General features: G+C 43.1%; 8 protein-coding genes across 8 annotated transcripts; 1 reads left to right on the top strand and 7 right to left on the bottom strand.

Annotated features, from left to right (window-relative positions):
• Nucleotides 1-1,600: 1,600 nt before the first annotated feature.
• Nucleotides 1,601-2,305, bottom strand: LOC120446523. Its single transcript, XM_039627535.1, has 2 exons — nt 2,146-2,305; nt 1,601-2,035 (listed from the first exon to the last, which is right to left on the bottom strand). The coding sequence occupies exons 1-2, from the start codon at nt 2,218-2,220 to the stop codon at nt 1,727-1,729; spliced, it is 384 nt and encodes a 127-aa protein (XP_039483469.1). The 5' UTR covers nt 2,221-2,305; the 3' UTR covers nt 1,601-1,726.
• Nucleotides 2,306-2,848: 543 nt separating this feature from the next.
• Nucleotides 2,849-3,822, bottom strand: LOC120446522. The gene is made up of 3 exons (XM_039627534.2): nt 3,694-3,822; nt 3,318-3,638; nt 2,849-3,255 (listed from the first exon to the last, which is right to left on the bottom strand). The coding sequence occupies exons 1-3, from the start codon at nt 3,742-3,744 to the stop codon at nt 2,992-2,994; spliced, it is 636 nt and encodes a 211-aa protein (XP_039483468.1). The 5' UTR covers nt 3,745-3,822; the 3' UTR covers nt 2,849-2,991.
• A 1,333-nt stretch (nt 3,823-5,155) lies between these two features.
• Nucleotides 5,156-6,259, bottom strand: LOC120446678 (mucin-5AC). The gene is made up of 3 exons (XM_039627752.1): nt 6,111-6,259; nt 5,719-6,045; nt 5,156-5,653 (listed from the first exon to the last, which is right to left on the bottom strand). The coding sequence occupies exons 1-3, from the start codon at nt 6,159-6,161 to the stop codon at nt 5,207-5,209; spliced, it is 825 nt and encodes a 274-aa protein (XP_039483686.1). The 5' UTR covers nt 6,162-6,259; the 3' UTR covers nt 5,156-5,206.
• A 510-nt stretch (nt 6,260-6,769) lies between these two features.
• Nucleotides 6,770-7,513, top strand: LOC120445198. The gene is made up of 3 exons (XM_039625422.2): nt 6,770-6,869; nt 6,924-7,244; nt 7,297-7,513. Exons 1-3 carry the CDS (start codon nt 6,819-6,821, stop codon nt 7,492-7,494), a joined length of 570 nt encoding a protein of 189 aa, XP_039481356.1. The 5' UTR covers nt 6,770-6,818; the 3' UTR covers nt 7,495-7,513.
• A 113-nt stretch (nt 7,514-7,626) lies between these two features.
• LOC120445197 lies at nt 7,627-8,390 on the bottom strand. The gene is made up of 2 exons (XM_039625420.2): nt 7,955-8,390; nt 7,627-7,902 (listed from the first exon to the last, which is right to left on the bottom strand). The coding sequence occupies exons 1-2, from the start codon at nt 8,330-8,332 to the stop codon at nt 7,699-7,701; spliced, it is 582 nt and encodes a 193-aa protein (XP_039481354.1). The 5' UTR covers nt 8,333-8,390; the 3' UTR covers nt 7,627-7,698.
• Nucleotides 8,391-8,823: 433 nt separating this feature from the next.
• On the bottom strand, nt 8,824-11,129 carry LOC120446194 (mucin-2). The gene is made up of 2 exons (XM_039627043.2): nt 10,294-11,129; nt 8,824-9,967 (listed from the first exon to the last, which is right to left on the bottom strand). The coding sequence occupies exons 1-2, from the start codon at nt 10,681-10,683 to the stop codon at nt 8,966-8,968; spliced, it is 1,392 nt and encodes a 463-aa protein (XP_039482977.1). The 5' UTR covers nt 10,684-11,129; the 3' UTR covers nt 8,824-8,965.
• A 146-nt stretch (nt 11,130-11,275) lies between these two features.
• On the bottom strand, nt 11,276-12,701 carry LOC120446195 (uncharacterized protein DDB_G0271670). The gene is made up of 2 exons (XM_039627044.2): nt 12,269-12,701; nt 11,276-12,144 (listed from the first exon to the last, which is right to left on the bottom strand). Exons 1-2 carry the CDS (start codon nt 12,644-12,646, stop codon nt 11,308-11,310), a joined length of 1,215 nt encoding a protein of 404 aa, XP_039482978.1. The 5' UTR covers nt 12,647-12,701; the 3' UTR covers nt 11,276-11,307.
• A 1,943-nt stretch (nt 12,702-14,644) lies between these two features.
• Nucleotides 14,645-15,689, bottom strand: LOC120446697 (cell wall integrity and stress response component 2). Its single transcript, XM_039627795.2, has 2 exons — nt 15,273-15,689; nt 14,645-15,154 (listed from the first exon to the last, which is right to left on the bottom strand). The coding sequence occupies exons 1-2, from the start codon at nt 15,648-15,650 to the stop codon at nt 14,708-14,710; spliced, it is 825 nt and encodes a 274-aa protein (XP_039483729.1). The 5' UTR covers nt 15,651-15,689; the 3' UTR covers nt 14,645-14,707.
• Between the last annotated feature and the right edge of the window lie 2,615 nt (nt 15,690-18,304).

Genomic DNA, 18,304 nt, shown 5'->3' with positions numbered 1-18,304 from the left:
AGTTATCATAACTTAAGTTTTCAATTCTAGCTAAAGATGGGAATTTATTGTAATATTTATTAGCAAAATCTTCTGAAATGTCCTTAATAATCACTATAAAGTAAATAAACATTATACACTACGCAATATTTAAACATAGCCCAGGTCATGCTAATTGGCATCTTATCGGCGTGCGTAAACTCATAATAATTGATGTGACTTTTACCAAGTAAACAATTCTTTCATATTAATAGCCTTATCGCAGTGTGTTACTAACCACGTGTGGTATGTTAAGCTAAATTCCACTGATAGCTGCCGTAAAGATAGGGCGAAATAGTACAGAAGGAGGCAGTTATTTCTCGCTGTGCACACAACTCTTTTCCCTTGGCAGTTTTAATTTAATTTTACACCGAATTCTGCACCCTGTCGTGACCAACGTCGTTTGTTGCAGGCGCCAATTTTCGCGCGTCCTTTTGCGGCTGCACTGCAGGATCAGAAGAGGAACTCGCCGCGCCACTGACGTCGGCAACTATTGTCAGGGCCATTAAAAAAGTTTAGTCCGATTCGAGCTGGCACGCTTAATGGCCCAGATTTTAATCAGAAAATGAGTTAAAAGCCAGCTGGTGGCACCGTCACCGTCACCACCGCCGCCGCTTGACGATATCCTTCTGCCGCTGACTATTGTGCTGCCTTTTGCCACAATTACTTGCACACGTCGCCGAAGGCCGAAAGCCGTTGTAGAAGGTGCCACAGTGCCTGCCAAAAGTGATGGCACACCGCACATTGCCGGAAAGTTGGGGCGCATTATAAAAGTTTTATCTGCAGCAGCGACAGCGGCAAAAGTGACAGGAAAACAAAAAAATGCATTAACCACAGACGAGACTTTCGCGAACATTCATCATTATTTTTGCTTTTCTGGCACTGCAATCCCCCAAATCCAGATTTAAGTGATAAGCAAAAGTTGGCGCTGGCAACTCTCGAAAATCGTGGATAACATTTTACGATACGTACAATCAATTTGGAAGTATAAGTAGAGTTCGAGAATGGAAAATAAAACTGCTTCAAATCAAATCATATTAAAGTTTATTTTATACGAACGTAACTTTCAATGTTAATAACGAAAGTAACATTGAAGGTATTGAGCATTGTTGTTTAAAGTGTAAAACAAATTATTTTTATTCTTCAAAGCTGTTATCTCCGATCGTGCCCAAATCAGAAATGCTCATTGTCAGAACTTTTACGCCGCGTCAACAGAACAATCAGTGAAGTAATCACACACAGTAGCTAAACGAAACTTTGCTAATCTACTTCACATGACTAAAAATGTAAATAAGTCAGTCTATTCAAAACCAAATTTATGAGTCATTTTGGATTGCGAGACCTCGTCAAGCTAGACAAGCGCCAGACTGAGCATCTAAATTCAAGATCGCTTTCTTTTTTTTATTGCACCGAAAACATTTGTTGTTGAATATTTGTTTATGAATTTCGGGGCATTTGAATGAGAGTATTTTTGATTTTGGAGAAATCTTAACCTTGCGCGGAGAAAATATAACTTTTTATGATTTTTTGGGAATTTATGCTGCTTTGAGATTGATAATTAAATTGGTTAATGAACCAACAATTTGCAGCATGGTAAATTCTTTATATTAATTGTATTTGATGCTATATTCTGACAAATAATGTTTTCTTACATAAAATTACAAAATTTGTAAAGTATGAAGAATATGTAGAATCTTTATTAAATAAGTTAGCCGTAAGTTCTCTGCTGCTGCACCTGGTTGCCCCCCATTTGTACAAAAGGCCGCCAGGTGATGGGTGCCAAGGGCTCCAGCGGCTTAAGGGTGAACAGGGGCGGGAAGGTTTGGAACTGGTCGCAGGATGCACCGCTGCACTGCGTCTGCGACTGGTAGCCATTGCCCGACGAACTCTGGCTCTGGCTTTGGGTACCATCCTCGGAGGTCTGCGTCTGGCAGCCGGGACCGGTTTGAGTTTGGCTCTGGTAGCCATCGCCGGAGATCTGGATGCCATTGCCATTATTGCATTCCACGGGTGCCGCCTGCGGGAGAAAGCGGATAGAGGGTTATGGTTACTCGATTGTCACCAACAACAGCTCGGTCTCGGTCTCATTTTCATTTCAATTTTCATTTTCATTCTCATTTTCATTACATTCAGACCGGATAGCACGCACAGTCCGGCGAGTACAACAGCAAATGCGACGACTGCTACGCGTTGGCCTTTCATGTTGAATGCTGAGTGTTGAATGTTGAATGCCGAGTGGGTAATGTTTAATGGTCCGAGAACAAAATTCGACTGAGCACAACGCCGTGTGTGTGGGCACACTTTAAAGCGCCACAAGCCAACACTCTACAGCCAACAGCCGCAAACCGCAGAGATAATTGAATGTATCGCCGATAAGGCCACCTCCGATTGAATATTTATGCCCGCTCGCCAATCGAAAGGTGTAAGTTCGGCAAAGTCCGGCCAGTCTATTCGGCGATTGTCTATTTCTATTCATCGAGAGTAAGTAAAAACTTTCCGTTGATGCTGCTCATGAGTCTAATGAGTCTGATGAGTGTCTGCCCTGGGATCTTTGCCCAAGTGATTTGAGTGTGCCAGAAATAACCGAATATTACACGAATGTATATTTCTAAGAACATCTGTACACTATAAAGTACAAAATATACAAAATACTACAGCTTTGTAGAAATTCCCTAAGAACTAGAGTGACTTGACATGGCACATAGAACTTTTAACTAACAACAACTGGAACCAGTACGACTGTAGTTTACTAATAATTGAGTTAAGATATTGAGTTAATATAAAACTTATTTCGTTACATACATATGTGTGCAGTGTAAATTTCATAGACTTTTAATTTTGCAATATATTTTTATTATTTGTTTAGACTTCTACCAAAATAAAAACAAGTAATATTTACTAAACCATAAAATTCACTTTTGGTTTACATTTCACACAGCTTTCATCACCATCGATAAAGATATGTTGAATGCTTTAAAGGCCAAAGAAGAAGCCGTCTGTGGTGGAGGTAGTCGGAGTGGCAGATGCGGATGTGGCAGTAGAGCTGGGCACTCCGTTCTTCAGGCAATTGTCCAGCAGATCGTAGGTGGCAGCAGTATCACGGACGTAGTTGTTTTGCGTCGTATTGGTGCACTGGTACTCCGTGCTCTGGATGGCTTGGATGCCCGAGCTCAGGGAGCTGGCCGAACTGGCAGCATTGCTGGCCAGGCTGTAGATCACGGAGACATCATTATTAGCCTATAGGAAAATCAATTTAATATCAGTTTCATAGTTTTTCAGTTTTTGCTAGTTTATCTTACCGCATTGGCGTAGCAGTTGAAGAAGTCGGTGGTATCATCGCTGCTGTTGCAGGCGGTAAAAGCACTGCAGAGTGTGGAAACATTGGACTGATAAGTCTTCTGCTGCTGCTCCGCCTGGGCGGTCAGATTGGCGGTCTGGGCATTGGCGGTGTTGATGCATTCCTGATAGGAGGCCGAGAATGTGGCAGCCACTTGATTCAGCATGGGCATGTATAGGTTGAAGCACTGCGTGGTCATATCCTCAGTAACGAATGTATCCAGACTGCGAGCATGCACCAGATACTGATCCAAAGCACTCTGCACCTGCGTATTGGGTTTGGCCTGGAAACGGAAGTGGTTACTATCGCAGAACTGACGGATATGACGGATTGTTTACGTTGGCTGCCAAAACGCTGGCGATGATTAGCACGGTGCACAGAATATTCATGTTGACGGTTCTTCCTTGACTGGGGCTACTAAAGACCAGGTCTAAATGTTTTATATACGCGACTGGGCGGTAAAATGATGGATCCGTTTGACCAACTTGAAATTCGTGTGATTTTTTTGTTGCCACTGAATGGCGATCAATTAGGTAGCATTAGGGCGTATGACCAGACGGCTTCAATCGATGAGTCAGGATGAAGTGTGGATAACAATATAAGGTTGTCTACAAGACCACCTTATCACAGGTAATTCAACAGCTTAAGAGTTTACAATCCGTGGAATTGATATTTGTAACCATTGAGTAACAAAGCTCAATTTCTTTGCGAAAACTTTTACTATCAATGTGTCATATTCAAATATTGAATTAAGATTTAAACACTCGATATCCTTGCGGAGGGTATTTTGATTTCGGTGAACTGAAGGACACACTTGCTACCTTTTAAAATCATATGTGCACATTTTTGATCATTAATATCGCGTTAATGGAGAAGAATTCCTAGCTTCATTTAGTTTGATCATAAAGACTTTTAATCCATTTTTCTTTATTATAATCATACAACTATATCATGTAGCTGTCAGGTTGGAAAATTAAAAGAATTCATAGTTTCGTTGCTTTCGACCATAAACGTTTTTTATTCAAGGGTATATGAGCTTCGGCTTGCCGATGTAACCTTTCTTTTGTTTTAAATAACATTTGACTATTGACCAAAAGTATGCAACATTCGTGTCCTACAATCTACATGTTGTTAGCATATTTAAATCCTATTTCGTTTCCAATTCTTATACCCGTTACTCGTAGAGTAAAAGGGTATACTAGATTCGTTGAAAAGTATGTAAAAGGCAGAAGGAAGCGTTTCCGACCATATAAAGTATATATATTCTTGATCAGGACCAATAGCCGAGTCGATATGACCATGTCCGTCTGTCCGTCTGTCTGTCCGTCCGTATGAACGCTGTGATCTCAGGAACTACAAAAGCTAGAAAGTTCAGATTAAGCATACAGACTCCAGAGACATAGACGCAGCGCAAGTTTGTCGATTCATGTTGCCACGCCCACTCTAACGCCCACAAACCGCCAAAACTGCTACGCCCACACTTTTGAAAAATGTTTTGATATTTTTTCATTTTCGTATTGGTCTTGTAAATTTCTATCGATTTGCCAAAAAACATTTTGCCACGCCCACTCTAACGCCCACAAATTGCCAAATACTGCCAGTGTTTAAGACTCTCCTTCGCACTTCCACCAGCTGAGTAACGGGTATCAGATAGTCGGGGAACTCGACTATAGCGTTCTCTATACAGCTATAAAAAGGAACGTGCAGGTGCACGTGTAAGAAATAATTCATAGATTATTTTTGGAAAAATAAATGATGTTGACCTATAAAATAAATTTCACTGTTTAGGAACACCTTTCATAATTTTTTTTAAATGCTTATTTATTGCTTGCGATTACTTGAAGTTGTGACTTAAGAAGAAGCCGGAGTGCCAGCAGCGGCCGTGGTTGCCGCAGCAGGAGTTCCGGGTGCAGCGGTGGTCACAGTGGTGCCAGCGGAGGTGGTGGACGATGCAACAACAGTGGTGCCGGGAGAGGCGGTGGTCACAGCCACAGTGGTGCCAGCAGAGGCGGTGGACGATGCAACAACAGTGGTGCCATCAGTGACAGGAGCCCCGCTCGAGCTAGCAACGGGGCTGGAGGAGGAGGGGGCGGCGGTGGAGGTGGTGGGCACTCCGTACTTGAGGCAGCTGTCCAGCAGATCGTAGGTGGCAGCGGTATCCCGGACGTAGTTACTCTCCGTGGTGTTGGTGCACTGGTACTCGGTGGCCTGGATGGCCTGGATGCCCATGCTCAGGGTGCTGGCCGAAGTGGCGGCATTGGTGGCGATGTCGTAGATCACAGAGACATCACTCTCAGCCTTGGGAAGTAATACGATTAGTTTTAGGTACTTATAATGAAGGATCATCTAGCTCTATAACTCACCGCACTGGCGTAGCAGTTGAAGAAGGTAGTGGTGTCGTTGTCGCTGTTGCAGGCGGTGAAGGCGCTGCAGAGGCTGGTGACCTCCGCCTGGTAGATCTTCTGCTGCTTGTCGGCCTCGGCGGTCAGATTGGTGGTCTCGGCGTTGGCGGTGCTTATGCAGGCCTGGTAGGAAGTGGAGAAGGTGGCGGCCACCTCGTTCAGCATGGGCAGATAGAGGTTGAAGCACTGGGTGGTCACATCCGCGGAAACGGTGGCATCCAGATTGCGGGCGTGCACCAGATACTGGTCCAGGGCACTCTGCAGCTGCAGCTGAACATTGGGTTTGGCCTGGTCAAAGGAAGAGCCAAACTGGTTATTGCCGGAACGATGGTGGATATCAAATTATATGTTACGTTGGCCGCCAGAACGCTGGCAAGGATTAGCACACTGCACAGAAGCTTCATGTTGGTGGTCTTTGGGTTGGCGGCTCGATCTTTACTGTCGCTACCAAGGAAGAGGTACAAAACCTTTATATACGTGGCCGGCGGTGCGAATGATTGATCCGTTTGGGCGAAATGATATTTTTGCGAATATTTTCCTGCTACCGCGCGTCGATCAATTAGGTAGCATTAATGCGTAGACCCACAAATTGCTTTGCATGTGCATTCCCATTCGATGCCAAACACGTGTATTCATGGTCAAAAGCTGATAGCCAGAAGATAAGGTGGCCAGGAACCACCGGAAGGCCTAACTTGCGGTTCTTTGAAGTTATCAATCGTAATTTAGCGGCTTAGGGGTTTACGATCCATGGAATCGATTGCTGTAACCAATTGGTTAATACAGCCCAATATCTATTGAATCATTTCAAGTGAGTGTTTATCGAGTGACGTAATTAATTGCTGAGACGAACTTTCGCCGGAAAAGTTTTCCCCTTAGCTAAAAGTATGCAACACTTTTTGCTCATCATTGAAGTACAAAGTTTGAGAGCCACTAGATCGTTATTTGCAGACGAACCCCAGCGATAAGAAGCCTATAAACAAACCATACATCACTGTCAAATTGCATTACCAACTTTCGGTAACCTGACGCGGAAATTTCGCTTCGATTCCCTTCAGTGTTTTATGGTCATCAGTGCCATGAAAACAGCAATTATTCTGCTTCTAGCCCTTAAGGTAAATAAAAAATATATATTGTATACTTTAAAATAATTGTAACTACATTTCTAGGCGTATGCTGAGCCAACTCCACGAACTCTGAACTCATTGTGTTCCTACTTAGATGATGGAAACGAAACTGTTTCGAATCTGGGCAACACCAAAAAGTGTTTTGCCCGTTATCTACCAGAACTGGAAAGTGAAGGAGCAACCTGGTCGCAAGGATACAGTGCCTGTCAGAAGGATACTACTAGCGAACGGCAGTCCTTGCTAACGAATGCCACTGGGGCTCAGGAGGAGATTCGAGCAGCTGCCCTGGACATTTCTTCGTTTATTGATCAGTGTTTGGCCTTGACAGAGTCCCTGGACTTTTTCAATTGCTTTGCCAAAATGGTAAGTGGCAATCTGTTGATATACGACCTTTTTAACCTTAGTTTCCCTGTAGGCCAAGCTACAGTTGGCGAATGCCTACAGTATTTCATTTAATGCCACCGAACAGGCGTTGATCCTAAATAAGAAATTAAGTAGAATCGAATTGGAGCACTATCGGTGCACGAATCAAACCGAACAAAAGTATGTGAAAGGAACCGATACAATCTTTCGATCTTTGGATCAATGTCTGCAGCAAAGTGATACACTTTAATACATTTTTATTGCACTTCCATGTATAATAAAACTTAACTGTGGAAGTTATATAAATGGACTTAAAATATCTAAAATGGATCTGCCAATAAACAAATCATAAATAATATCAATTCTTGGTGTACTAGAGTGATTTAGCTGCTTATACGATGGTGTTTATTCACCCTTAACCATTTTGTTTACTTTAGTGACAGATAAGCGATAATTACTCGTTAAACTCGTCGATTTCCGATCGACATTGTGTGAGCTCTCTGTGGGCCTGCCTTATGTCCTCCATGTACTTTTTCTGGACATCGAGGCCGCAAAGCAGAAACGCCCGATGCACTGCATCGTAATCCTCATGTAGTCGTGTATACGCACTCGTGGCATTGTAATTTATTTCGTTCAGAATGTCTAGGTTTTGGATTCCCTAAAAAAGATTTTGTTTATATATCAATTTGGAATTTAAATTTGGAACTTACGTTTTTATTGATGCACTGAAAGTAGTCTAGATCGTCAACCAATGTGTCGCAGATTTGCAAATTTCCGCACACCGCACTGGATCCCAACTCGATTTGCAGTCGCTCCAGTTCCACATCGACCTCCAGATTGATGATGGTCTCATTGGCATTCAGTTCGCACAAATCGTACGAATCGGAGAAGACTTGTGAGGCGTTGGCACAGGCGATGGTGAACTCATCGTGACACTCGTCTATCGTGAGATCCGGTTCGGGGGTGAGCAAGTCCAGGACTCCAGCAGCCTCTGAGAAACCCAAAAATAGGGCAAACAATAATAGAGTATGCAAACCGTGGAGGCGACAACGGGTCTCCGTTCTTAAAAATCGACGACGTGCTTCCATTTGATCGCCAGTCTCGAATGCCTGCAAGAGCCAACGAAAACGCTCAAGTGCCGAGCGTCTAATTGATCATTTCCTAATAACTCGGTTCTACGCCAATCGGTTTTATTGAACTGGCCCGAAGGCCAGTTATTTATGACAAGTTCAGGTGCTCCACTTATCTTCTAACGTGCACAATGATTGCCAGTGTCGTCCAGTGGATCGAAGCCTCCTGATCTAAGAGTAGTGCCAAACACCAGTAGTCCATGGTGTGGCGCTTGTCCACTTGGACATGCAAGATACATTACTCCGTCATCTATCAGCGATAAGATAACTTCCAGTGTCGCACTCAAGAGGGTTAATCCACTTTGCAAGCCCACTTGGTTGAATAAATTTGCAATTTAAAGGAAAAACCATTCTTACAGTTTCTAAACATTTAACAAAAGTTATAATCTACTAGTAAAACTTTTTCTTGATATTTTTGGGACCCCTTTTGCTGAAATCCTGCGGGCGTCACTGCTTTCACCTTTCTATGAAAACAATTTGAAATCGAACCCAAAAGTACTCTACGCTATATACGCAGCCAATTTTATTACGACTTTCGCTGTTCTTGAAATTTTTCAGTGTATGCAATAAATAATTAAAAGTTCCTCACGATTAGAAGAAGCGCTTGAACAGGTTCCAAGACCTCCTCTGACCGAAACGCTGCAATCTGTTGATATCTTCCTCAGGTGGGCGCTCGCTAGTCGTAGTAGGTTCAGGAGTAGTGGTCTCTGGAGCTGCAGGAGTGGTGGTGGTCTCTGGAGCTGCAGGAGTAGTGGTGGTCTCTGGAGCCGCAGGAGTGGTCTCTGGAGCCGCAGGAGTGGTCTCTGGAGCCGCAGGAGTAGTGGTGGTCTCTGGAGCCGCAGGAGTAGTGGTGGTCTCTGGAGCTGCAGGAGTGGTGGTGGTCTCTGGAGCTGCAGGAGTGGTGGTGGTCTCTGGAGCTGCAGGAGTGGTCTCTGGAGCCGCAGGAGTAGTGGTGGTCTCTGGAGCTGCAGGAGTGGTGGTGGTCTCTGGAGCTGCAGGAGTGGTGGTGGTCTCTGGAGCCGCAGGAGTAGTGGTGGTCTCTGGAGCCGCAGGAGTAGTGGTGGTCTCTGGAGCTGCAGGAGTGGTGGTGGTCTCTGGAGCTGCAGGAGTGGTGGTGGTCTCTGGAGCTGCCGGAGTGGTGGTTGTCTCTGGAGCTGCAGGAGTGGTGGTGGTCTCTGGAGCTGCAGGAGTGGTGGTGGTCTCTGGAGCTGCCGGAGTGGTGGTTGTCTCTGGAGCTGCAGGAGTGGTGGTGGTCTCTGGAGCTGCAGGAGTGGTGGTGGTCACTGGAGCCTCAGTAGTAGTGGTTGTCTCTGGAGCCTCAGTAGTAGTGGTGATCTCTGGAGCCGCGGGAGAAGTGGTGGTCACTGGAGCTTCAGGGGTCGTAGTGGGAATAGTCGGTTCAGTCTCGCCTCCCTTCAAGCAGATCGTTAGATTCTCGTCGCACGAGTCCATATCGTGGGCGTAATCCAAGCGAGCCTCATCCACACAGGCGGTAAGATCGGTCTCGATCACTTGGTACTTGGCACTGATGCGGTTGAAGTCCAGGCTGGAGTCACTGTTCAGGGTGAACATAACCTTGTAGCTGTCGGAGGACTAAAAGAACACGCATGTTAATAATTATGTTCCGTAAATTATTGTTCATGATTAAGAGTGTCAGACTTTATAAAACACTTCAACACTTCAACTAATAATACAATAGATCCCATGCACGCTCTATATAACATGAGCGGTTTAATGGATTTGAGTTAATGGCACGCTTATTGATTACACTCTAATCAAGCAATAAACCATACGAATAAAAGTCTAGACCTATGTGTGGCTGAGGCACAATTTAAAGAGGTTTCCATTCATAATCGTTGCTGCCAGAAGATGTTGATCATCTTCCCGAGATCTATTTATTAGTGACTCATTCTACTTACGGCATTGCGGTAGCAGTCGAAGAACTCCAGGCCATCCACAAGGGTATCGCACTGTGTCAGGCTGTAGCACATGCTGTTGGTGCGATCCAGAAGGGCTTCGCGCTCCGAGGCGCTCTCCTTGGTGAGCTCGTCCCGGCCGCTTTGGGCGCTCCTCAGACATCCGGTGTACTGCAGGTTGTAGCCCATGATCACGTTGGTCTGGTCCTCCAGGTAGTGGTTGAAGCAATCATTGATCAGGGTCGATTCATCACGCGCCTCGGGAGCGGCCATCAAAGTGCGAACTGCGAACTGCTGGCGGGCCAGCATGGAGACCAGGTCAGCGGGATGCTTGGGAACCATGGCGAAACCACTGGTGGCCAAAAGCAGGCACAGGGCGACAGCGAACTTCATTTTTGGTATTTTCACTTAGCTAACCGACTTAACGGATCTCGAATTCGTACTGAATGCTACTGGCTTATGCTTCATATTTTTATAGCCCTGTTCTATCATTCCACCATTCTATCATAATTTTCGTTAGTGGGAACTGTCATTGAGAAATCATTAAATCATGCTGATTAAAAGCTAATTAAGTTGCTATCGTGTTCTCAAAATCGGCCATGATTTCTTCCGATTTCATTTTTAATAAGTTTTTCACTGACCCAACCCTCCATAAATAGACACGTTATCTGGTATTGGTAACGGCTAGTATTTTTGGTAGCTTATCGGCTGACCGCTAGTAATTGACTTGCTAACGGGTGGTTAGTCAAGTGGTGGGTAACACTGTACTTTGGCGCCTCAACGAGGACTATAGATTGATAACAGGGGATATCTTTAGTGGGTTAAACAATGAATCACACAGTACTTTTCTTCAAGTTTTTTATTCAGTGTTCGCATACGAAGTTACACTTTTAAGCACTTTTTAGATGACCCAAGAAAAAAACACTTATTCATTTTATTTTCCAATAAATAAAGTGTATATGTATATTTTTTTGGGCTCTTCTTGTTAATGTGTTTATTTAAAATTAGCACGACGGCTTAGTGATTTTTGAACCAAACCCGCAGATTCTTAAGAATCTTCTCGAGGTCATTGCTGTTCTGAGTGGAGAGGGATTTCAAGTCCTCCTCAGGTGACATTTCCTTATTACCGTCTTCTGTGGTGGATTCCGTGGAAACAGATGAGGATTCAGTAGAGGATGCGGTGGAATCGGAGGACGAATCAGTGGAGGATTCGGTGGATGCAGAAGACGAATCAGTGGAGGATTCGGTGGACGAAGAGGACGAATCAGTCGACGAGTCAGTGGAGGATTCGGTGGACGAAGAGGACGAATCAGTCGACGAGTCAGTGGAGGATTCGGTGGACACTGAAGACGAATCTGTCGATGAATCAGTGGAGGATTCGGTGGACACTGAAGACGAATCTGTCGATGAATCAGTGGAGGATTCGGTGGACACTGAAGACGAATCTGTCGATGAATCAGTGGAGGATTCGGTGGACACTGAAGACGAATCAGTCGATGAATCTGTGGAGGATTCCGTTGAAGCAGAGGACGAGTCGGTCGAGGAATCAGTAGAGGATTCGGTTGAAACGGAGGACGAATCAGTAGAGGATTCGGTGGACACAGAGGATGAGTCAGTCGATGAATCCGTGGAGGAGGACTGTGTGCTTGTTGTTTCCGATGGAATGGGAGCTCCACCAATGCAGCCGCCTAGCTCCTCGTAAAGTGCACCATAGTTCTCTCCATAGGCCCTCTGCGTTTTGTTGGTGCACACCGCTTCCTTCACCTTGATGAGACGCACTTCCTCCTGGACAGCGGCCAGCAGCTCGGAGGCGTTAGCGGAGATGGTGAACATGGTTTTGGTGTTGTTGGTACCCTGAAAAGGAAAACATGGGAAAATTAGTAAACTGTTACTAGCAGTAAATCCGCTCGTTCAATCTCAAACTAAATTTAAAATATTTATTTAGACTAATTTGTCAACACATTAAACGTCAACTTACGGCTTCACTGTAGCACTTGAAGTAATCTTCGGCGGCTTCCTTGGCACTGCAAACGGTGAGGGCAGCGCAGGAGCTCGTGGCGGAGGCGTCGATGGCATCTCGTTCATCCTTGGTGTTGTCGTTGATCTGCGAGACTTCCGAGGAAGCTTCATCCAAACACGCATTGAGATCGGTCTTGTAGGTCTCCACAACTTCGTCGAGCAGGGGAAGGTAATAATCCAAGCATTCAAGGGTATGATCACTATTGCTGCTGACTTCACGGGTTTGGATCATGAACTGCACCAAGTTCTGGTGCGGATTGTTGAGTTGCACTGGAGGATATGCCACGACCTGACTGAGGCCAATGGCCAAAAGGATAGCGCACAACTTGACTTGCATTTTTGAAAGAGCTAACACGTTTCAACTGTTCCAGCGATCGATTCGTACTTATTGGATCCACCTGGCACCTGCAGTATTTATAGGCGTCGCAATTGAGTGGTCCATAAAATAATATTCCTGCCTTGGTTTCCATTAAAAATCGCATGTTATTGCCATGTTATTGTTCAGCTTTAGCCTATCACTCGAGCTATCTCAAAAAGCCAAGCGTAGTTATCAGTCTTATCGGTTTTATAACCGTCACTCAATTGGGACCCACCCGGCAAATCCAGTTCAAGGGTTTCCTTCACCCCGCTCCCAAAATTTTTATTCACCTAGATCACCATTCGATCGAAGTCTATACTTTCTAGAATTCATCTTCATGCGCAATTTGCCGTGCTTAGGAAAAGGGAAGCACATTGCTGGGAATTTAAGGCTAAAAAAAAAAAAATCTAATCTAATTGGAGTGTTTATAGTGCGAAAACACACGTGCTGTCTATATGTATGTCTTTCTCACACATCGATTCTTGGAATATTCACAAAGCTCTTGAAGGTATCGGTGTACTCCGATACAATCTTATTCAATCTTATTGAATGGTATTGTTGAAAATCGATCAGTTCTTCAACTTGGCTAAAAGTAAACAAGTAGGCATGCTAGGGTTGAGTGTCCTGATCTGGAAGGTTATATTTATAGACGGCGGATTTTAGGATTTCCCAATCGTTGTCAATTAATTTTCGAGTCAATACTCGGGCACTAGTTGATTACTTGATTTTGGTATAATTTTTATGACTAATGACCGAACAATATACACTTCAAGCTTATCAAAATCGCTTGTCGGTCACTTACAGGCAACACAATAATTACATTTGAAAAAGTTTAATGACTCACTTAAACCAATACTGTTGCCTAAAATAAAAATAATAATCTATCATTGAGATGGCTGGCCCAGATTAAAGCCGTATTCATCGCATACCTCTGCATAATTATTTGAGCCCAGTGGAGTGAAGATGGCATCAGGAAAACAGAAGCTGCCGGAGCAAGGACAACTTCTAATTTGCATATCTTAATTGCGTGTTCTCCTTTGAGTGTGTGTGTTTTGGGTATCGCACTTTCAACCAATAGGCAGGCTGTCGGGCTGTCACACTGCAAGGATGCAAGGATGCAGGATACGGGGACTTGCCAAGTTATTGGCTTTATTTTGGCAAAGTGAAATCTCCCCTTTGCACAGCGCTTCTAATTTGTTTTAATTGCAGTGACAACAAGGCCGCCGGCAGCTGCACAAACAATAACACCACACGCAATTAAAATTGAATAAAAAACACCGCTAGGAAAATGGCTCTACTGTTTATTTAACTGTTACCGCTACCTTAAAGTGTCCCGTCCTAGATTTCCTTTTGTTTGTCCTGCCCGGGGTAAAGTTTTCCCAGGCTGATTTACATGTTTGTCCTTCCCTGTCCCCGCACCCGCTCGTGTCCTGCAAATCTTTGATAAACTTGGACTGATGGCAAATGCAAAAAGTTTTATTTGCATCGCATCAGGTTGGTTTCCTACTCGGTTTTCCACCTAGATCGGTCCGTTAATTAAGTAAGTTGCAATGGGTTTTAGTTTCTCGTTTGAGTTCCCAGATTGACTTCATCACTTGATTCCATCTGTTTGGCTTGAAGATTGCAGCCAGTCCTTAAGCCATTGCCATTTCTCAAAGGCCTTAGGCTTGTTTTTCAATTAAATGAGAAGTTTACGGAAAACCGGTGAAAGCTGTTCAGACGAAGATAAGAGCATTCTTGGAAAATAAATTATTCTAGCTTGGAATTTTAAATGGCGATATCAACTGGCTTACACTTCATCCGCATTATTGTTAGTTATATATGTAGTGTTAGAAGTCATTTAAAATATACTTCAATATTATTTTGAACAAAATCTCAGGTCACAAAGTATCTAGGTCCAAACTGTCAGTTAACTTTTGCTATGACATGGTCATAAAAGATAAATAATTTCCCTTAATTAATTGCTCACTATTAATATAGTCGGTTTGCAATGTTCTTGCTTAATATTTTATTGATATGGACCTTAATATTGGTCCATTCTTAAACAATATGTTTCAAAATACTTTCCACTCTTCTGGCAAATCGGTTCTGGCTGCTGCCACTGCTGTTTTCAACAGCACTGAAATGCGACACTGTCGATGGAGCCCTCGTTGTGGACGAACTTATAATTGGTGCGGATGTGGTTTCTGCTATGGTTGTGGGGCTATCGGTGGAAACGGTGGAAACGGGGGCAGCGGTGGTGGTGGTGATGGTGCTAGTGGTGCTAGTGGTGCTAGTAGTGCTACTTTCTGGCACAGGACTCAGACCTAACAGGCATTTCTGAAGATTTTGGTTGGACTCGGTGAAGCGGATTTCATAATTCCTGGATGATGTATTGCAGCATAGATCACGGGTGAATTCCAGTTGCTCAACCGCCTGCAGCAGCGAACTGACCTGGGTCGAAGCATTGAAAGCCACACTGGACAACTCCATGGTTCTAATTGGACCCTGAAAATTAAAATTAAATATTTGTTAATTTCAGTGAATTAGGCTTAGCCGACCAAGGCTACCTCCGTTGTTATTGGGAAACTCAGAGTTACCAAAAATCCAATAACTAAACACTTACCTGTTCGGCGTAGCAGGATAGAGCGTTCTGACTGCTATTCTGGTAATCACAGTCCAGCAACTTCATGCAGCTGACAAAGGTGGTATTGCTGATGCCCCAGACAACGGGCACGTATCGTTGATTAACCTCCGCCTTACCGCCATCAAACACAGCGATGCACTGATTGTACTCCTTCTGATAAACGCCATATATGTTTTCCAAAAGGGGATAATAGTAATCGAAGCACTGACCGGCCAGTTGTGGATTATTACGCTGCATCTCGCTGGTGGCTCTCATTGTCTCGAGCATTTGCGAAGGACCAGAGATGAGATTGGGATTAGCGACGCAGGAGCCGATGGCCACGGTGGCCAGCAGGATGGCGATGAGATGGGACTGCATGTTGTTGTTCGCTGTACGGTTCGTTTGAAACTTGCTCCCAACTGGCTACTGGGCAACGTATTTATGCCAACTCTGTGGGTGCCACAGACTTAGCGATCGCAGGGGCTTTTCTCCTATCTTAGTGCAGATAAGACGTATCAGTATGACAATCAGCCTACGCACCGGACTAGGTCTACTTCCATTTCCTTAAAGAATCTGTAAACAATCAGGCAACGACTAAATGGCAAGGGGAAGTCGTCCCCGCTTAAATCGGTCATCGATTAGAGGTTATTCAATTTTAGCCCCACCGAAATGAATGTAAATCTAATAATATACGAGTTTTTAATGCGAAAAATCCTCTGATATCATTATTATTCGGCACTTGCCGCCATCAGGTTTGCATAACCCAGATAATAACCATCAAAAAGCACCTTGACTTGGTGCATAGTGAGAAGGGAACTCCCAAGAAAAAAATAAATAATAATTTTAATTTTTCAATTTTATAAAAACATATATTATTATATAAACAATAGCCTTACATTAATTTAAACTTGGATATCGAAAAAATTTGAACGCTCAAAAAGTGAATATAAAGTGATATTATTGCTAAGTCTGAAGACTTAAAGATGTCAGGATAAAGTTAAATTAAATTGATGAAGTGAACACATATCACATAAACAAACAAAACTTGCGAGAAACCTGCCAAATTATTTAACGGATTTTACAAAGTTGACATTTAAATTCCTGAAAATCCAAAATATTCTATTTTTTGGCCATCGCCATTTGGGTTTCCGCTATTTATTAGTAAGGTCGTAATGGCAGCCCACCCTTAAGTAATTAGCAATTTGTAACTAAATTACCAAGTTCATAAAACAAGATATATTTTATTCTTCACTTAAGCATTCTTTATCTTTACGCCTATCTTGTCTACACCGATTTTATTTACTATTATTAAATGGTAATTAATTTATTTGCGCCACATTAATCATTTTGAGCACCAAACTCTCTTATCATCCCGCTGCTTCGTTTGCAGTGTGTGTGTGGTTAGGAAACGCCAACGGGAGAAATTCCTCGTACTTTTAATTTAGCTCACTTCGAGAATTCCAAGAACTCGATTGATAGGGTTTTTTCCTTTGGCAAACAAAGGATAGACCAATTGTATTTGCTCTTGAGATTATGAATAATGCACAAATTTATGAAATATTGCCTCATTTCTAAAGAATCAGTTCATTGTTAAGCGAATTAAGGAAGATTTAAGATGATAGGAAGTTAAGCTGCTCAAAATCTTGAACCATATATTGGGTAACGCGTTTATTAGAAGTATACCAACTTTTACGACAAATGTATTTAATAAAATTATCTCAAAAATTAAGTAAAATAAATATATGTTAATGCTTAGTTGTAATACAATTAGTTATGGGAAATAAAATCTTCAATTTTTTCACAAAGTTAATAATTGAATTGCCCAAATTCTTCAAATGAACGCCAAGGTGCCACGGGGCGTATGATTAATTTTATTTACCTGCCATTGCAGGTATGCAGTTCGTCAGCTGTCGCTGGCTCTTCTCCTTGCTGAGCTGCATACTAAGCAGTCTTTTTGGGGCAAGTGTTTTGCAACGGAAATAGGTGCACTGCAACAAATTTGTGTGTTACAAATAGACATTGGGAAATCAGGACTTTAAAAGGAACGCACATACTAGTAAACCTTTGAAGAAGACATATTTAAGAGAAATTGATAGTGAATTACCATAACCAAATACTGATTACTGTTAATTCAATTGTAATTTCAAATGGTATTTGTAATATTTTTCGCCTAGTGGATCGACTGGCCCCAGGGTTCATTTCCACTCAGAGCTGTCAGGACGAAATGAAGTCGAGTAGCGTCCGCCGGCTTTCGGTTCCCTTGAGTTCCGCAGAGTTTCGCTGAATGGGGAGAAACAGCCGCTGATGGATTGTCAGTGGAAGGACGAGCTGTTAAATGGCGCACAAATAAGTGTAATTGTTTTGTAAATGGCCCCGTAGTAAAACAATTTCCAATGCCACTCCGCGTCTGCATCCTGTCATCCAGCTGGTTGGTAACTCACTCGTCTGCACTGCACTTGAGTCACCCCCAAAGAAAAATCACCTGGCGTATTAGCTATAATTTAATTTATAACGCCCCCTTTTTAACACTGTCAAGCCAAAGATATTCCACAGCGATACGGTACCAAAGAATGCATTGCCCAAGTGACTAATTAACTATGGCAAGCCATAAATAACTAAAGTGGCTAGAAAATTTGATAACATGATTTCCAGAGTCAAATAGTTATAATCAACAATCAAAAGGGGGGTTCCTTAGAAGAGGTTCATAAACTCGGAGCGGAAAGAGGAAGTACGCACAATACTGGGAATGTACTTCTTAATTTAATGCTATTTTTACCTACTCTAATATCTAGTTGTAATTGCATTTCAGCCTTAAATCTTCAACTATACATGCATGTACAAGCTGATTTGATACTTGCAGATTATTTTAGTAAGGGCATTTTATTGGAGGTTTTCAATGGGTACAAAAACAGTTGATTTATTAATTTATAAGTCAATTGATAGATTACTTGCTAAAACCTAGACAAGTCAAACCCATGGCATAAAAAATATCAGCACGGAAACGACGACAGTGTTTTGAAGAGCTGCTTATC

This window comes from Drosophila santomea, chromosome 2R, assembly GCF_016746245.2.
Source record: "Drosophila santomea strain STO CAGO 1482 chromosome 2R, Prin_Dsan_1.1, whole genome shotgun sequence".
NCBI lineage: Eukaryota > Metazoa > Arthropoda > Insecta > Diptera > Drosophilidae > Drosophila > Drosophila santomea.
This window is presented reverse-complemented; position numbering and strand designations above follow the sequence as displayed.

Excerpts from the sequence above, each read along its gene's own strand:
- LOC120446195 (XM_039627044.2), bottom strand. The coding sequence starts at position 12,646 with ATGCAAGTCAAGTTGTGCGCTATCCTTTTGGCCATTGGCCTCAGTCAG. Across the intron at positions 12,145-12,268 it reads TCAAGTGCTACAGTGAAGCC|GGTACCAACAACACCAAAAC; the intron begins GTAAGTTGACGT and ends TTTCCTTTTCAG.
- LOC120446678 (XM_039627752.1), bottom strand. The coding sequence starts at position 6,161 with ATGAAGCTTCTGTGCAGTGTGCTAATCCTTGCCAGCGTTCTGGCGGCC. Across the intron at positions 6,046-6,110 it reads CCAGCGTTCTGGCGGCCAAC|GCCAAACCCAATGTTCAGCT; the intron begins GTAACATATAAT and ends TCCTTTGACCAG. Across the intron at positions 5,654-5,718 it reads TCAACTGCTACGCCAGTGCG|GCTGAGAGTGATGTCTCTGT; the intron begins GTGAGTTATAGA and ends TTACTTCCCAAG.
- LOC120446697 (XM_039627795.2), bottom strand. The coding sequence starts at position 15,650 with ATGCAGTCCCATCTCATCGCCATCCTGCTGGCCACCGTGGCCATCGGC. Across the intron at positions 15,155-15,272 it reads TATCCTGCTACGCCGAACAG|GGTCCAATTAGAACCATGGA; the intron begins GTAAGTGTTTAG and ends TTTAATTTTCAG.
- LOC120446194 (XM_039627043.2), bottom strand. The coding sequence starts at position 10,683 with ATGAAGTTCGCTGTCGCCCTGTGCCTGCTTTTGGCCACCAGTGGTTTC. Across the intron at positions 9,968-10,293 it reads TCGACTGCTACCGCAATGCC|TCCTCCGACAGCTACAAGGT; the intron begins GTAAGTAGAATG and ends GTGTTCTTTTAG.
- LOC120445198 (XM_039625422.2), top strand. The coding sequence starts at position 6,819 with ATGGTCATCAGTGCCATGAAAACAGCAATTATTCTGCTTCTAGCCCTT. Across the intron at positions 6,870-6,923 it reads TTCTGCTTCTAGCCCTTAAG|GCGTATGCTGAGCCAACTCC; the intron begins GTAAATAAAAAA and ends CTACATTTCTAG. Across the intron at positions 7,245-7,296 it reads TCAATTGCTTTGCCAAAATG|GCCAAGCTACAGTTGGCGAA; the intron begins GTAAGTGGCAAT and ends GTTTCCCTGTAG.
- LOC120446523 (XM_039627535.1), bottom strand. The coding sequence starts at position 2,220 with ATGAAAGGCCAACGCGTAGCAGTCGTCGCATTTGCTGTTGTACTCGCC. Across the intron at positions 2,036-2,145 it reads GCGTGCTATCCGGTCTGAAT|GCGGCACCCGTGGAATGCAA; the intron begins GTAATGAAAATG and ends TTTCTCCCGCAG.
- LOC120445197 (XM_039625420.2), bottom strand. The coding sequence starts at position 8,332 with ATGGAAGCACGTCGTCGATTTTTAAGAACGGAGACCCGTTGTCGCCTC. Across the intron at positions 7,903-7,954 it reads TTCAGTGCATCAATAAAAAC|GGAATCCAAAACCTAGACAT; the intron begins GTAAGTTCCAAA and ends AATCTTTTTTAG.
- LOC120446522 (XM_039627534.2), bottom strand. The coding sequence starts at position 3,744 with ATGAATATTCTGTGCACCGTGCTAATCATCGCCAGCGTTTTGGCAGCC. Across the intron at positions 3,639-3,693 it reads CCAGCGTTTTGGCAGCCAAC|GCCAAACCCAATACGCAGGT; the intron begins GTAAACAATCCG and ends TTCCGTTTCCAG. Across the intron at positions 3,256-3,317 it reads TCAACTGCTACGCCAATGCG|GCTAATAATGATGTCTCCGT; the intron begins GTAAGATAAACT and ends ATTTTCCTATAG.